Raw genomic sequence first — 17286 nt, forward strand, 5'->3', positions numbered from 1 at the left:
TCTGATAGAAACCAGGACTACCTGCCCAGAGATGGCCCCACCCACAACAGGCTGTGCCCTCCCCCATTGATCACTAATTAAGAAAATACCCTCAGGCTTGCCTACAGCCCATCTTATGAAGGTGTCTTCTTAACTGAGGCTCCCTCCTCTCTAATGACCTTTGCTTCTATCAAGCCAACATATAACTATCCAGTACTTGTCAACTTGACACACAAACACATCACTGTAAAGCCACAACCATTCCTTTATCATTCATCCTAACATCTCACATTAAAAACATAAATAACTTTTAAAGTTCCACAGTCATTACAAATTCAGACACATTAAACATTCAGTCTCTTTAAAATACCCAATCTCTTTTTAAACATTCAAAATCTTTCAGGTGTGGGCACCTGAAGAAATCAAAATTAAGTTAAATACTTTCTTCAAGAGGGAAGACCAGGGCACAATTACAATCTTAACCAAGCAAATCCAAACTCTAACAGTGTAAATAACTCCATGTCCAACTCTCTGGGATTCACTGAGAGTCTTCTGGGATCCTCCAAGGAGCTTCGGTCCTTCTCCAGCTCCACCCTCTGCAGCACACACAGCTTGTCATCTAGGTGAGCTAGGCCTCAGGCGACATCAGTTCAAGCTTGATTCCTCCGAGTCTTGTATCTGCAATGTGTGGTGTCTTCAACAACAGGTTCTTACCTTCAGTGCACTTATTACTCAGCCTGGGCAATCAGGAGATAGCAGAGCCTGCTCCACACGTCTTCCACTTCCAAAAGATTAATACATAAGCAAAGGCTCCTCCAGAATTGCAACAGGTAGAGGACAAACTTTAAGCAAATAACTCGATTCAATTGGTTTTTTTAAAAAAATAATTTATTTAATTTTATTTTAGTGTGAGGGTGTTGCCATTGGAACTGGTATTACAGACAGTTGTGAGCTGCCATGTGGTGGCTGGGAAATGTACCCGGGACCTTTTGAAGAGCAGACAGTGCTCTTAACCACTGAGCCATCTCTCCAGCCCCCCCCCCCATTCAATTGTTAAATAACAATCTAGGCCCAGAGAATTCCTGACCTCATGCTGGTGAAGTGTGCATTTCTTATCACTATGTGGGGTTGCCCCATGCAACCAGTTAGTATTTACTGGACCTCAAGCTAAGTACAGAAGTCTAATCTGCATGGCTGGTGGCATATGGGAACTGTTTGGGAAGGATCAGGAGGTGTGACCTTCTTGGAGGAAATATGTTACTGAGAGCTGGCCCAGAGGTTTCAAAAGCAGATGGCATTCACAGTTAGGTCTCTCTAGCTTGTGCTTATGAATCTAGGTGCTAGCTCTCACCCCATAAAATAATTATGGACTCTAATCCTCTGAAACTATAAGCCTCAAATAGACACCTCCTACAAGTTGCACTGGTCATGGTATCTTATCACAGCGATAATACAAAAGTCATTTGATATTAGGTAAAAACTGAAGTGTCAAGGTAAAGCCAAAGATTGGGAACATATCAGAAAGTAGGAAAAAGGAATAATTCCTTTCTTCAGAAGTAAGTCAGCATTGTCCTGAGGACACCTTAAATTCACACTTCAAGTCTCAAAATACCAAAAAATTTCACTGTTTAAAATCACTTTGTTACAGCAGCCCATAAAAATTAATTCAGCACATTTAACACAGCTTTCTATTAAATTATTTAATGAACAGCGATTTTAAATTTATATTTGGAACTACTGCAAATGAGTAGATGTTTTAATCAGCTCTTTTATTGCAGATGTTTTATATTGTGGGAACAATGATTTTGGGTTTTGTCGTTATTTGTTTGTTTCAATATTATTAGAACAACACCAGCAAAATGGTCATCACTAAAGATAGTATTTACATTCATGGAAAAATCAATATACAACCAAGATTATGAAACATTTAGTAAGGAGTATGAAATAATTATCTAATGCAAGTTGACTCAAAACTAAATAAATGTTTTATTTTAAAATAATCAGATACAAAAATTTACAAATAAACAATCTATTTTATACACATACACATTTATCTCATCTCTTTATTTGAGTAAAAAGAAGAGAACTTTCCACATTCAAGAGATTTTTAATGTTGTAATGATTACCTAAAAGTAAAGTAACAAGAGAATATAATTATTTCAAGTTTTTAAAAAAGGTGTATTTGTTTCCATAAAAATCATCTTTTTTATTATTTCTTCATCACATAACACATACAGTAAATAATATGAAATAGAAACAAGTTAATCTAACTTAAAGTAACTTAATTAACTGCATGACTCCAAAGACACAAAAGTTAACCACTACCTACTGTTCTGAAAGAACATAAATTTCCCATCATTCTATAACAATGGCAGAGTTAAATTAGAAATATGTGCACAAAGAAAAAGCCATTCTGAAACCAATCTTTAAATGATCTTTAGAAATGGTGTGAGTTCCTACAACCCAGACACATATATAAACACATAGGTAAGAATGAAAGGTACAGTGGTATAAAAAATAATTTTAAAGGCAAATGCTGTTCTTAATTAGGTAATATTACAGAGTGGCAGATGAATAGTGTCACATATGACAGGTCTACTTGCATTAAATATTACTGTAACTTTATCTATATTAGAAATTAATATTCATTAAAACTAATAGAGTAGGAGGCCAGGGATACACTCACTGAGCACTTGCCCAGCAGTAAGAAAAAGATCTCAGTTCAATTCCCAGAAGCACAAAAAGATAAAATTGTAAAAAATATAGCTATAATATTCATCACAATGTGAGCTTTATAAATGTAAGAAATTTTTTTCTCTCTCTTTTCCATTTTTTTTATCCTAAACTTAAAGAGCAATACTTGGTACCACAGTTCAACATTACTCATATTTACTGAATGTAGGAATAAACAAGCAAATAAATTAAAATACCTATTACTGATAACTTATAATCTTTTATAGTATACTGGTCTCAAAAAGGGCTATATGTCATAGGAAATAACACTGCAGAAATTACTTCCCTAATAGCTTGAAATGCAATACAACTTCTATCTTATATTTTTATTATTTAGCAATTAACTGTTATCTGAATTTCATGCAACACAACACTAATATACTATACACAAACAACTATATGGACATTGTAACAATATAAATTTTTAAAATGCTGTAGTTGTGCTTACCTGAAGGAATATAGAATGAATCCCCAGTAGATATCATATAAGGTGTTTCATGTAAGGTACATAAAAGGTCACCAAAGTTAACATAAAAAACCTGTAAATTAAAAATCAACTCTTATTTCAAATTGAACCACAACAAATATACTAGAGAAATACTTAAATGAAATGCAACAGGCAAAATGATAACTCTGCATGGATATCTGTATTTTAATTTGGAGAAATTAGAAATATATCCTAAGTGGCAAAAGGACCTTGAGACAGGGAGTAATCCTTAATTTCAACTGAGCCCAATCTAGTCACGGAAACCTTAAAGATGAACTCCATCCAATTCACCCCGTAGATAGCTTCCAACTCAACACACACACACACACACACACACACACACACACACACACACACACCCCACAGTAAAAAAAAATACGGCAGAAGTGTTGCTGTTAATTTAAAGGTAGAGTTTAATAGATGTTTATTATTAGCCCTAGAATTATTACTATGGCTATGGCGGTATTTTCTAACCTCTTAGCAGTCAATAAAAACACAGGCACCTGTTATATTTTAAAATAGCCTTGGTTCACCTGGGGCAGGGCAGATATTAATCCCCTAAACTACCTTCCATATCTCTCTGCCCCAATCCATGTCATCTGCTTCTAATAATTTCTACCGAGCTACCTCCCAGCCATGATCTCAAATACTTGCTAATGTTCTTCATCTGGGCCAAACCTTCCATCCACGTCAGCCATGTGCTTCTCACTCCACCTAACCCTTCCATCTCTTCTTCCCTCCCTTCCTTCCCAAGATCCTCTTCTGGTTCTCTGACTTCTTCTTCCCCCGATATCCTCTCTGTCCCAAAAGCCTGTTCCACAGCCTATTCCATTTGCCCTGCCTGGGTGTGCTAACTTTTTATTGATCAAACAAGAATAAATTTTTAGGCAAGGTTACAAACCTTTTGGGGTACGTGAGTCTGCTCATTTGGGCAGCGACCAGACCAACCCCCAGCACAGAAGCAATTTTAAACAAAAGGCTTTTTTTGCACCATTGCTGGTGATAAGGTACATGGTTACATATAAAAGCTGCCAACATCCAGAGAAAAAGTGAGAACACCAGTTCTATAGCCACATGGGGACTGAATTCTCCAAACAAAATCAATAAAACTGAGAGGTAATGGACAGATTCATCCTTAGAAAGGAACACAAGCCTGTCAACATAACTTCTGACTTGTGATACTCTGAATAATCCACCCAGCCAAGCCTGCCAACTGTGTAATAAGATAATTAGAGGCCACTGCTTTAAGCAATTAGTATGTGGTACTTCATCAAGGCAATAATAAAAAAAACTAATATGAATTCATAATTGTAATTTTTTCATTCATTGTTATGAAAATTCAGAACCACTTTAGCAGTAAACTTTACTAAAAAAGAAACGTTATACAGGCTTCTTCAAAGATTACACATTTTCTGGACAACGTACTTCTTAACCAGAATGATGAACCACAGATAAGAAGTCCAATCCCTCTTGTGGGAGTGCAGGATGACAAAACAAAATGAAAACCCCATCTCACATATTTCAACATCAAGATTTAAAAAGAAATAGGGATGGGTGGAGACGGCTCATCTCAGCACACTTGAGGCAGAGGCAGGCGGATCTCTGAGTTCAAGGTGAGTCTGGTCTACAGAATGAGTTCTAGGACAGCCAAGGCTACACAAAGAAACCTGTCTCAATATCCCTCCCCCTCCCCCACCAAGGGCCTTTCAGGCGTGTTGGCTGGATTTGAAGATGGCTACCACAATTTACCCACATGTTGGCACACTGTTAATTATCTGTTTGGAAACAACAAAAGTGAATACAAAGCCTCCAAACTTTAGCATGTGCTTATTACTATGTTTGTCATCAAATTTCATACTTTGAAGTCTTGTAATGTTTTGTTTTTCGAGACAGGGTTTCACTGTAGCCTTGGCTGTCCTGGGCTGGATTTGTAGACCAGGCTGCCCTCTGAATTCACCGAGATTCACTTGCCTCTGCCTCCCTGAGTGCTGAGATTACAAGTGTGTGCCACTGCGCACAGCTCATACTTTAAAGTCTTAATTTCAAATTGGATGGCATTAGTATAGAGTCATCCTGAAAGGAACTAGTGCCCTGAAAGTCACACCAGAATATTCTCTCCCTTCCTGTCTCTCCCATTCCTCCCCTCTAACCCCCTCTGTCCCGTGTGCTCTCCCGCTCTCTTCCACTCCCCTTTCCCTACTTCTCTCTTTCTGAAGGAAGTATGCCTTCAACAAACACATCTCAAGACTCCAAGACTGAGAAATACATGTTCATTTCTGGAGACACTAAACGCCTTACATTACTATTAAACTAAGGCATCAAGAATCATAATAAATTAGGACCTAGCTTATTATTGATGATTATCCATTATTGTTAAGTATAGAACTTAACTCTCCGTAAGCTAATCAATAGGGAAATAAAATTACAGGCTATCACCTTATCCCACTAAGAATAATTATTCTCATATAGACTAAAGAGACCCACTCCACAGGAGAGAGCCAACCCCTGACACTATTAACTATACTCTGGCATAGCTGACTTATGAGAGGCTCAACACAGCAGCAGAGCGAAACAGATGCTGAGACTCACAGTCAAACATTGGGCAAAGCACAGGGAGCCTCGTGGAAGATTAGAGGAAAGAATAGAAGGACCCAGAAGGGACAGGAGCTCCACAAGAAGGCCAACAGAACTGACTAACCTGGCCCAGAGGGGCTGACAGAGCACCAGCCAAGGAACATTCATGGACTCATCCTAGGCTCCTTACACATACATGGGTAGCTTGGCTAACATGTGGATCCCCTAGAAAGGCAAGAGGGGGATATCTCTGGCATGGATTTTGCTGCCTGCTTTGGATCACTTCTCTGTGGCAAGACTGCTTTGCCAATCCACAGGGGAAGAAGTGCTAAGTCCCAATGCTACTTATTGTGCTTCGGTGGGTTGGTAGGGGGAAAGCGTCCCTTATCTGAGGAATAGCGGAGGAAGTATATAGGGAGAACAGGGAGGGAGGGTGGGAGTGGGAGGAGAGAGGACCTATGAATGGGATGTAAAGCTAGTGAATGAATGAATGAATGAATGAATGAACGAACGAACGGTGATAAGAATACAGAGGAAAGTGAACATTTCTATTCTATTAATGGAAATGTAATTTAGGGCACACCCTATGGAAAGCACTAAACAGATACTCAAAAAATTAAAAACACAGCTATAATATGATCCAACAGTCCCTGCACTGGGTAAATAGTGAAGGAAGGAAAGAAAGTGACTATACTGAAAAGGCAGCACCTGAGGTCTCATGTTCAGAGAAACCAAGCACTATACATAGCCTACATGCCTACTACCTAACAGGTGGGTAGAAAATGTGGTATACACTGAGCATGAAATATTATTTCATAAAAAAGAAAACCTTATCACTTGTGTCATCAGATAAAACTAGAGCCCTTTATGTTAAATAAAGTAAGCCACACACACACACAAAAAGACACTCTTGTAATATAAAAATGTTAACTCCAAAGGGTACTAAGTTATAGGGAGACAGACAGAGCAAAAGATGCTGGCACACTTTAAGGCTATAACAGGAAAGAATACTCTGTACATTTTTAAAGCAGTAAGTAACATTTTTAAAATTGTCTTCTTTTATTATTGAGATTATATCATTTCTCTCTTCCTTTCCCTCACTTCAAACCCTCCCATATACCCCTCCTTATTCTCTTTCAAATTAATGGCTTCTTTTTTATGTTATTACATGCATATATGTATATCTATATACATATATATTCCTAAATATAACCTGCTCAGTCTGTATAATGTTACTTGTGTGTGTATATGTTCAGGGCTGACCATTTACCAATACGATTAGACTGTTTCTGTTACTCTCGGCATTCCTTAGTTGCCTGTCATTCTTTATATAGGGTTGAGGCCTTATGGGCTTTCCCCTGTTCATTTTTAACATTAAAAAATGATAAAATCATGAAAAGTAGGTATATTCAATATATTACACATACACGAGAAACATTACATTCTATGTACTGCTTTTTTAACTCAGTTGAAAAATAAAAATAAATAAGCATGATTCAAATATATTAAAAAAAAAATTCTGCAGGGCTGGAGATGGTTTAGGCAGCAACCTCAAACATGAGGACCTGAATTCAGATCCCTTGTACTATGATTAAAAAAAATACCCAGTAGCATAGCCTGTAATATCAGGTTTTGGGTGGTGACGTCAGGAGGCGCTGCAGTATTATTGCCCAGCTAGTCTACCCAAATGATGAGCTCCAAGCTTGGTAAAGACTACCTCAAAGAAAAGGTAGAGAAGCAACTGACATCATCCCCTGACTTCCACATGCATATGTATACTCTATCCACTAACACATAAGTGAGCGTGCATGCGCATACAAACCCACATTTTGACACATACAAAAACAAATGGTAAATTCCTATGATCACCTATAACAAACTACCTGTCCAATATAGTCTATTTTCCTCATTATCTAACATTTAGATGTATTAAATATTCATTGTGTACTAAAAAATTAAATCCTTTCTAAAAATATAGGTACAATATTGTCATCCCTAAAATATTCAATTTTCTAATCTTCATGATATTTTCAAGAGTTTTTTGGGGGTTGTTGTTGTTGTTTTGGGTTTGGGTTTTTTTTTTGTTTTGTTTTTTTGTTTTTGTTTTTTTGGGACTGGGGTACACATTAGAGGCACACGTAGTGACTGGTTAGGCCTTTCCATCAAATACAATGGTTTCAATAAGGGCTGGCTGTTCCCCTCAGGGGATAACAGTTTCTGAAGACATATATGCCACTGACTAGTATGGAGAAACTAGCAGGGAGAAACTAGGGAAGTTTCTAAATCCCCTTTATAAATAGAATAGCTCCCTGCTATAGTTAAAAAATAAAAAATTAAAAACAAATCATCTAGGGCAAAACATCAACAGTGCTATGCTGGGAAGCCCTGTTTTTACCTGGCTCTCTTTCTCTTTTCACTTCCTACTGCTTACATAGACAATAAATTAAGCAACTTTCCATAAAAATCTTTATACAGCAGGACTTTGTTCATTATATTGAGTTTCAGCTCTCTTTCAACTCCCTATAAACTAGTAGTTTCATCTGGAGACCTAAGATTCAGTGTTGGTTTTTTAAGCTTCTGTGTATTTTAAAGAGGTCAGGACACTAAGACTACTTAGATAGAACTGCATTTTCCTATCAGGAAATGCATGTCTGACTATGCTCCTTACAGATATCAGCAGCCACTGGCGCTCAGTGACCGATCAGTAGTTTACCGGGAATGCTAAACGGTGATACTTCAACTGTAGCATTCTACATTCATTCAGCACCTAAGTATTCCTAAAAAGAAAAGTTTCATCTATTGTCTTACTACCTAACTGCAGGCTTTGTGTGGGAAACAGAATAAAGGCTTGCTTTTCCCTTGGCTTACCCGTCAGCTGTGAACATGATGAGCAGCTTCCAAGAAGCCTCCAGACTTCACACATGACTCTTCCTTCTGGAAGTAGTCTAAGAGTGACGGGCTCAGCTAACTGAAGTACATCAACCCACTGAAGTGTTCTTACTGATGTTACAGTGTTTACCTCTGCATCTTCAACTGGATGCTGAGACCTTATTACCTATTCCTACTCGTCTCTGAATCACACTTGAAGCTATATGTTTATTTTATCACATAATGGCATGTTGAGTCAAAATAAAAATACAGCAATTTTCTTCTTGTAGCACATTCTTCTTTTCCAATTTTCCCAGTTATAGGCAATACTACAAATAAATGCATATAATCAGCTTATACCCTAATATAAAGGTAGGTCTAAGTATTTTTCTAGTTAAATTCTACTAATTCTTTAATTATAGTATCATTTATTTTAAAAATGTGGATCCCATTGACAAATAATCATGTTCAATATTTCAAATATTTACTATTCAAATTTCCTTTTATGTAAAGGCATTATAATTTAATTGTTAACTACTATTAGGTCATCATTAATTATTGTTTTATCCATAGCATTAAATAAGTTCTTATTAAGAATCCCTGAATAGGAGCTAGAGAAATGGTTCAGTGGGAAAGAGCACTTGCTGCACAATCTGAGCACCAGCACCTATGTCAAAAGTCAGGTGTGGCATGTGTACCTCTAACCCCAGCATTACAGGGGATAGAGGCAGAGGTACAGACAGGAGGATTGCTGGACTTGTGGGTTGCCAACCTAACTCAAGGTTCAGTGAGATCCTGTCTCAAAGAAATAAAGTAGAAAGTAATTTAGCAGGACACCATCTTGTCTCTGCACCCTAAGATATGTCATATGCCAAACACATATAAACACACACACACACACACACACACACACACACACACACACACACACACACACATGACTGTACTTGGAGAGTTACAGGGTATTAAGATTGTATTAATACATGCTCTGAAATTATTTTAATTGATCCTAGCTATATTGATGCAGCAATAAATTATTCTTGCACTGTCCCTTACTTATGATATTGCTGAAATGATGGCATAATGTTAAATCACCTTAAAATACATTTTGTAAGTTTTACATTTATCCTTTTTCGAATGAAGTTATCTGCACTTATGAACATGCACAGCTCATGCTCACATTCAGACATGTGCATGCAGACACAGACATGCACACCCAGCAGATACTAAGACAAAGGGAGCGGAAGGAAGGAGGGAAGGAAGAAAGGAAGAAAGGAGAAAAAGGAAGAAAAGAGAGTGAGGCAAGCTAACTCACCATAAGTCGTCTCATTGTAACTTTAGTCATCTTTAAGTACAGCAGCCTACTGGTAGTGGTTGATGCAGCTAGCCCTTTGTCTCCAGGGCATTCCTAGCTAGTTAAGTCATTCTTAAATTCTTTTGATCTTCAACTACATGATTACAGAAATTCAGAAGACTTAATCTCTATAATCCCTTCCAGCTCTAAAATCTATTTCTTTATTTGCAATTCTGTATTCTAAGATTCTTTTAAGGAGCAATCATACCTTAGACCACTAAACCTCAAGGTTGTACGACACAGTACAAGTATTTTAAAATTATTGCTGACAGGCTAACTCCCAACAGATTTGATAAAGCAAAGATTTTATTGTGCAATTTAACAATGAGATTTCAAGACCAAGCAAATAAAATTTTAAAGCATCATCAGAGGGGGGAAAAATTCAGTTGTACTTCTAGAAAGAAACAAGTGGAGAAATATACTTACCAATATATCTTGGCCAACATGCTGTTTTCCTTTTTCTTCATGGGGTCCTAAAACCAATTTTCCAGTAGAAAAAACTGTTGTATCCAATGTTTTAAAAACTTTCAAGCCATGTTGCTCAACAAAAAATTGGTAGGTATCTCGTGGTCTTATAAGATCTAGGGGAAAAAAACAATAATACAGATACAAAACAACCACAAGCTAGACATGTTTAACAGCCTCTGTCACCTCAGCACTTATGGACCTGTGGCAGGATTACAAATTGGAAATCCGTCTGGGCTACACATGAGAAACCCTATTCTAATAGTAGAGCTCTGTGAAACAGGATAAACACTTATATAAGAGTCTTGTAGACCACGCACACATACAGGAAGCATTAATAGACAAACAGGGTGAAGATTACTGCTTCTGGGACCTATTCTGCCGGGCCTATAAACTGCATGAATTTGGACTACTTTAAGCTCTCTCTCTCTAAGCCTCTATTTCCTTTCTGTAAAAATGGGTAACAGCCTATATTAAACATATTCTGTGAACATCAAAGAGTTTATATCTGAGAACAAAATAATGACTGGCTCAAACTAAGCACTATATTATTTACCTTAGTTTAACAATAGTAGAACTGTTTTTACTTCTATTGAGGCTACAATAGAAATAATAGGAAACACATAAAGACTTTCATGTCTTTACAAAGCTTAACATGGTCCAAAATAAAAATGTGTCGTCACAATGGCAATAAAATTGTTTTTTTTTTTTCATTTGATGATGATTAAACAGAAACATTTTTATTTAATTAAGTAAAGACTACAGGAAACCAAAATATAAATTTTAGCTAAATAAGCACTTTCTCACTTCAGGTTTCCTTTGTATTTAAGGACTGTCCAAGCCTCCTAACACCTTCAGTAACCATCAGCTTCTGACTCTATATTACTAGATATTTGAGAATGTTAAGGGTCACATATACAATGCAATAAAGAAAATGCATTTAAACAGGCAAAAGTTGAAAACACACACTTTTAATCCTAGCACTCATGAGGTAGAAGGAGGCAGATCTCCATGAGTTCCAGGCCACTCTGATATACACAGTGCTATACAGGGAAACCCTGTCTGGAAGGGGTGGGGGTAGGAAACAACAACAAAAGCACTGAAAACAACATTTTTCTAATTTGGAAGAGCTCAAGTTATCTAAATAACATTTTCTGTATTTTAACCTCTGGTGCCTTGTAAGTAAGCCTATCAACACAGAATAACTCTGAGTTTATATAATGATGATAGATATAAACTAGTTCATAAATAAAATTTAAGTAGAAATATCATTAGTGATTCTGGTATGACCAATATGTTTGACTTGGAAGAATAGTTATTATTTCTGGCAGTCTGTGGTGGTTTGGATAAAAATGCCCCCATAAGCTCATATATTTCAAAAGCCAGTGCCAAGCCCAGTGTCTCTTTCTGCCTGCAGATCAGGATGTAAGTTCTCAACTACTTCTACAGCACCATGTCTGCCACGCTTCTGAGCAAGCCCCTCATAAGATGCTTTCTTTTCTAAGAGTTGCCTTGGTTATGGTGTCTTCATAGCAACACAACAGTGGCTAAGACACAGTCCTTTCAGTTATTAAAACATTTAAGCACTTCTTATATGTAAATACTGTTAGGTTGATAAACACCCATGTATTCCTTAAACCTCTATACTACTAGAATATATACCTTAGAATCATGTTTGACCAGAAACTAAATATTTACTGTCTATGTAATACAACATGAGGTTTCTAGACTCTTAACATTAAATCTAATATTTGTATGGCTGACTGATGCGTTTAACATTCATGTTCACAAAGGTTTCATGTCCCAGATACCATTATTGGAGTTCCAAGATCAAAAGACAGTGTGTGTCCTGGTAGCATGGAGCATGTTCTGGGACATACAGTTACATTTCCGTAATTTCCAACAGAAAGCTCTTTGTGTATCTTCTCAGCTACAAAAGGCCTAGGCCTTCTGGAGAAAATAATACACCTGATAGGCAGTAGCACCATTCGAACTCCAGAATTCAGAATACAAACACACGACACTGTAGTCAACATCAATGCTCATCCATAAGTATTCTCACAGAGGCTGTTTATTTGAATAAAGTTTAGTGCTGAGATGGGGAAGAGGAGAGGGAGAGAGGAGGTGAAGGGAAAAAGGAAGAGGAAGGAAGGAAGAGGGAACACATACACACAGGCCAACCACTCAGTAATTTCTGTTAAATTATTCTCAGTACCATCCCTGAGCTTACCCATGGGGACAATCTCTCTTGTTTCTGGGTCCTTTGCCAGTGTCGCCTGAAAGGGATCTCCTAGAGGTATATCCAGATCCACCACTAACTTCTTCTCTGTAAAGCAAAGACCAAAAGTATCTATTTAAAATTCATCTCCATTATAAAAAAATTCAGTACAAAACATAATTAGAGACAAGTTGTGAAGAAAACCGACAAAAATTTAGCAACTTCTGTTCATCTCCAGACTTTGAGCATGGAAAAGGTAAGGTTTATATAACTAAGTAATGTACTCATGAGGAAATATTTTATACTATGTTATAGTTATTTTTATAAGAATACAACTGTCTTACACTCAAAATGAAGGGATGACATTATAAAGTGAGTTTTACTGATGAGAATATTATGACAAGTTTTAAGAGGTCTGAAGTCTAAGTTATCTTAGGAATAGCTTCATACTTTTCTGGTTCTCGGGACGGATGCATTTCCTGCTAGCTTTTTTGTTGACTTTGCTCAGGTTTCTTTTTTCCTTTATTTTGGCTGACACTGGAGCTGGAGATACTATTTCAAGCACAAATCCTCCTAAAATGTAACAAAAAAAAAAAAAAAACATTTCTGATGACATCAAAAGCTTAAAGCAAAACACTAAATATATTACACTTGCTTTCAAAGAACTAAGGGAAATGCCACTGTTACTATATGCTACAGCTGTTTAAAGTGGCACAATTACTTACCAATTTCAACAAAAAGACTCAATGACTTCTTACTCGCCTGAAATCAATAGTTGTCAGTGGAGGGTTAAAAACAAAAAAGCTGCAGCAGCTAATCATGAACTTGAAGTAGTAAGCCACATGTAAGTGTCCTTTAACATAACTACATCCATCTAAACAGGGAAAAAACTTTAACACTTAGTTCCTTGTTAACTCTCCAAAAAGAGACAGATGCTAAGAATGAGAAAAATATCAATTTATCAAATATTAATTTTCTCACATTCTAGTTTGTTTCATTTTCAGGAGGAAAGATGGTTCAGTAGTAAAGACTTTGTACTGCTCTTATTAAAGACCAACTTTCAGTTCCCAGCACTCCAGTACGGTGCCTCACAACCAGCTGGTCACTCCAGCTCCAGGGGGACCCCATGAATCTTTGCTTCTGTGTATATCCTAGCACCCAACCACATGTATATAATTAAAATAAAATAAACCTTAAAAATTATTGACTTTGTAAAATTAGAAACTTCAGATATTTAAGATACAACATCTACAAAGTCACAGAGTCAAACAGCTAGTTACAAAAGAGAAGAAAATCAGCATCTCTATAATAATGAGACAAAACTGAATTTGAACCCTATTCTTAGATATTTGTATGTAGGGGGTGATGATTTTAAATAAAGTAAATTATATAAATGTGTAGGATAGGGCCTGTCACATGGTAAAATAGTAATAATTTCTTCATTTATGAGACATCATAATATAAATTAGGTCTTACCCGATGAACTTTCTTGATAATCTATCCGCTCTCCTCGCCAATATTCCAGAGGTTTCAAACGTATTCTCTTTGTTCTACGAACATTTGGTGAGTTGGAGGGCAGTACTGTCAAAAGTTAAACAAAAATTCAAATGGTGATTAACATATCAACTTTTAGAACATAATGTTTCAATTAAGAGATAAAAATGCCCAAATTTTTAGATGTTCATGCAAATAAATAAAACTCCATGAAAAATGAAGCCTCTAGATTGGCCAAGAAACAAAAAATTTTATAATACCCATGTGTGAAAATGTTAATGCTATTATCTTATCTGAACAATGCTATACTCCATATATTAAACAGAATTTGTTATTGTAATTTGAGCTCCCATTGGTTTAGATCCGCCACTAGCCTACAGAATCACTCTCTACCACAGATTCCCAGTCAAAACTCATGGCTGGGTCCCAGGTGAATGAGCTTCATCTTCCCTCCTGCTCTCCACTTTAGTCTCTCTAGAGCAACCTTTAGTCCTGCTGCAGGCTGCCCACCTCAGTAACGCCTCCCAGCCCATTTCCAAACCTCCTGGGACTCAGGTTCTTAGTGCAGATCATTCTTCCTCACCATACCTCTCAACCTTCCCTTCCATCCCATCTCCATTCCTTTGTGACTTCTCACCAACACACAGAACATCTACCAGGGACCCTACAGTCATCACACTTAGCTGTGAACCAGGGATCCCAAAGGAAACACTTGGCTACAACCCAGAATGGGCAACAGCAACCAAGACAGAATATCCACCAAACAACAAAGACACAACAGATATCTACACCAAGGAACACTTCAAGTCATAACTTGAGAAGCCCAGATTCCAGCACAAAAACAAACATGCATAACTAAGAATATATATTCGTGTGTGTGTGTGTGTGTGTGTGTGTGTGTGTGTGTATTTGCCTCTTTCAGAAGCCAGGCCCCAGGAGAAGCATTTTAGCTAAAGTACAAGAAAAGGCCTTCAAAATAGCAATAAAGAAGTATATTGAAAGACATTAAAGAGGGTATTAATAACTGTGTTAATGAAGATCATGAAAACAGATGAATGCAATAATTAAAACTTCGATTAAATTCACATAATACATTCTCTTTTCCCTCCTTCCCTCATTTCCTTATCCACTATCTCTTCTAGTTTATCCCTCTCTAATTCTCATGTTTTCTTTCTTTCTTTTTTTAAATCTAGATTGCACATAGGAGAGGGAACATGGAATGCCTATCTTTATACATCTCACTTATGTTACTTAGTCTAGTAACTGGAGAAACGCTGTAAGTGTAACTACATTCTAGAGAGGGACTGTACAAGAACATGACTCATTGCTCATTAGCTTAGAATGTGTCTACCATGTGATGAGCATGTGACTAGAATTTCATAAGTGCTTAGATGGACATTTCTATAACATACTGGAATCTATACTAGAAATTTCTAAAATATATTGGAATCTGTACTATCTTAATGAAACTTAGAATAGGCAAAAGGAAAAATTAAAATTAATCTAATTTCATTTTTATCACAAGGGAAAATAGGAAAGATTAAATATCTTGGTAAGGGCTATTTTTCCTTCCTTTTTTAAATGCGTTTTGTTTTGGAGGGAAGTGTTAGCGATAACCTTCAGTACAGTATTAGGTAAACAATCTCTGTTGCTGAGCTGCATACCTAGTCCTGAAGGGACTAAATATAATAATGGGGAATGAGAGTTTGATACGCAAATGTCAGAACAATAGGAGAACCAGAGTTTGGGTGGGAAAGCACGGCAAATGTCTGCAGTGAGCAGAGTTTGGGTGGGAAAGCACGGCACATGTCTGCAGTGAGCTGAGATTGGGTGGGAAAGCACGGCACATGTCTGCAGTGAGCTGAGATTGGGTGGGAAAGCACGGCACATGTCTGCAGTGAGCAGAGATTGGGTGGGAAAGCACGGCACATGTCTGCAGTGAGCAGAGTTTGGGTGGGAAAGCACGGCACATGTCTGCAGTGAGCAGAGATTGGGTGGGAAAGCATGGCAAATGTCTGCAGTGAGCACAGGCAGAAGGGAAAAAAGAAATGGTCATTCAACTTGGGGGGTAGGGGATCACTGATATAAATAAAAGAACTTATAAAGAACATCAAACAAACAAAAACATGTTGTTATCCCAAATATATTTCTATAGATTGAATTCCCTTACTAAGTTAGAGGCCACTTAATTTGGCCACATAATATACACTGATAAGTTTATAAGCTTTCAAATAAAGATTGTAGGTTTGGAAGGTAGCTAAGTGGTTGGAATCCATGCTTACAATTTAAAAGACCCTGAGCTGATCAGTGGCATCGTGAAAGCTATATAAAATCATGTTTAAAACTATTGTCAAAGATGTTGGCAGGTTAAGGCAAACAGAAAATATTATTTCACCTTTATTATTAGACAAAGTGGAACTTATAGTTAAACCTGATTAACATGACATATAATGGCAGAGTAAACACATAAAGCTGGAAATGTTATAAGCTTTTAAAAACACTCAGATGTCAACTGTCATCTTATTCAGATGCTTTCTATGTAATAAAAAGCTTCTGCATCTCACAAAGGTGGGATAGTCCATGAATCATGACTGACAAGCATCATTTGATAAGCTATGGAACTTTAATACACAGCTCCCTCATTTGTTACTTAAAATTCTAGCTGTTGTTGGATAGGAACAAACTAGAGAAAAATGGGAGAACAGTTCTCAGGGATATCATCTGTCTGGCAGATATCTCCCACTAACTTCTTCAATCATGTTGGATCAAAGAGCAGAGCAAAGAGAAGGGACTACAGGACTTATAAACAAGCAATAGGATAATAACTCAGTAGTTTATAAAGATATATTACGAAATGCTGAGAACTAGCTATGTAATATTAATCTGGGTGTACTTCCCCTGCTTAAACAATGTTATATTATGGAGAGATTCAATAATATTATTTTTAATGGAAATATTCTAAGAATAAATTATTTTACCTAATTTGTGATGTATATTCCTATCTGGTGACATATTAGAACTTCTTATTCTCAAATCTGCAAAATACAAAAGATAGTATTATAAACATTGCAGCAATGCCTGCTAATTCTATATTGACTTAAAGTCTATATTGAC

The 17286-nt window shown here is 36.9% G+C and overlaps 1 protein-coding gene across 3 annotated transcripts in view; it reads right to left on the reverse strand.

The window, feature by feature from the left end:
* Positions 1-226: 226 nt before the first annotated feature.
* Positions 227-17286, reverse strand: part of CENPC (centromere protein C) — a 47521-nt gene continuing 30461 nt past the window's right edge. For all 3 annotated transcript variants that reach the window (XM_084760530.1, XM_084760531.1, XM_084760532.1), the window contains 7 exons: positions 17151-17207; positions 14155-14259; positions 13129-13251; positions 12691-12786; positions 10422-10576; positions 3161-3251; positions 227-2105 (listed from right to left, as the gene is read on the reverse strand). In XM_084760530.1, coding sequence (XP_084616656.1) covers positions 2035-2105; positions 3161-3251; positions 10422-10576; positions 12691-12786; positions 13129-13251; positions 14155-14259; positions 17151-17207 — 698 coding nt within the window. In that variant the 3' untranslated portion in view covers positions 227-2034. The remainder of the gene's footprint in view (positions 2106-3160; positions 3252-10421; positions 10577-12690; positions 12787-13128; positions 13252-14154; positions 14260-17150; positions 17208-17286) is intronic.

This window comes from Acomys minous (assembly GCF_964271855.1).
Source record: "Acomys minous genome assembly, chromosome: 15".
In the NCBI taxonomy this organism is placed as follows: Eukaryota; Metazoa; Chordata; class Mammalia; order Rodentia; family Muridae; genus Acomys; species Acomys minous.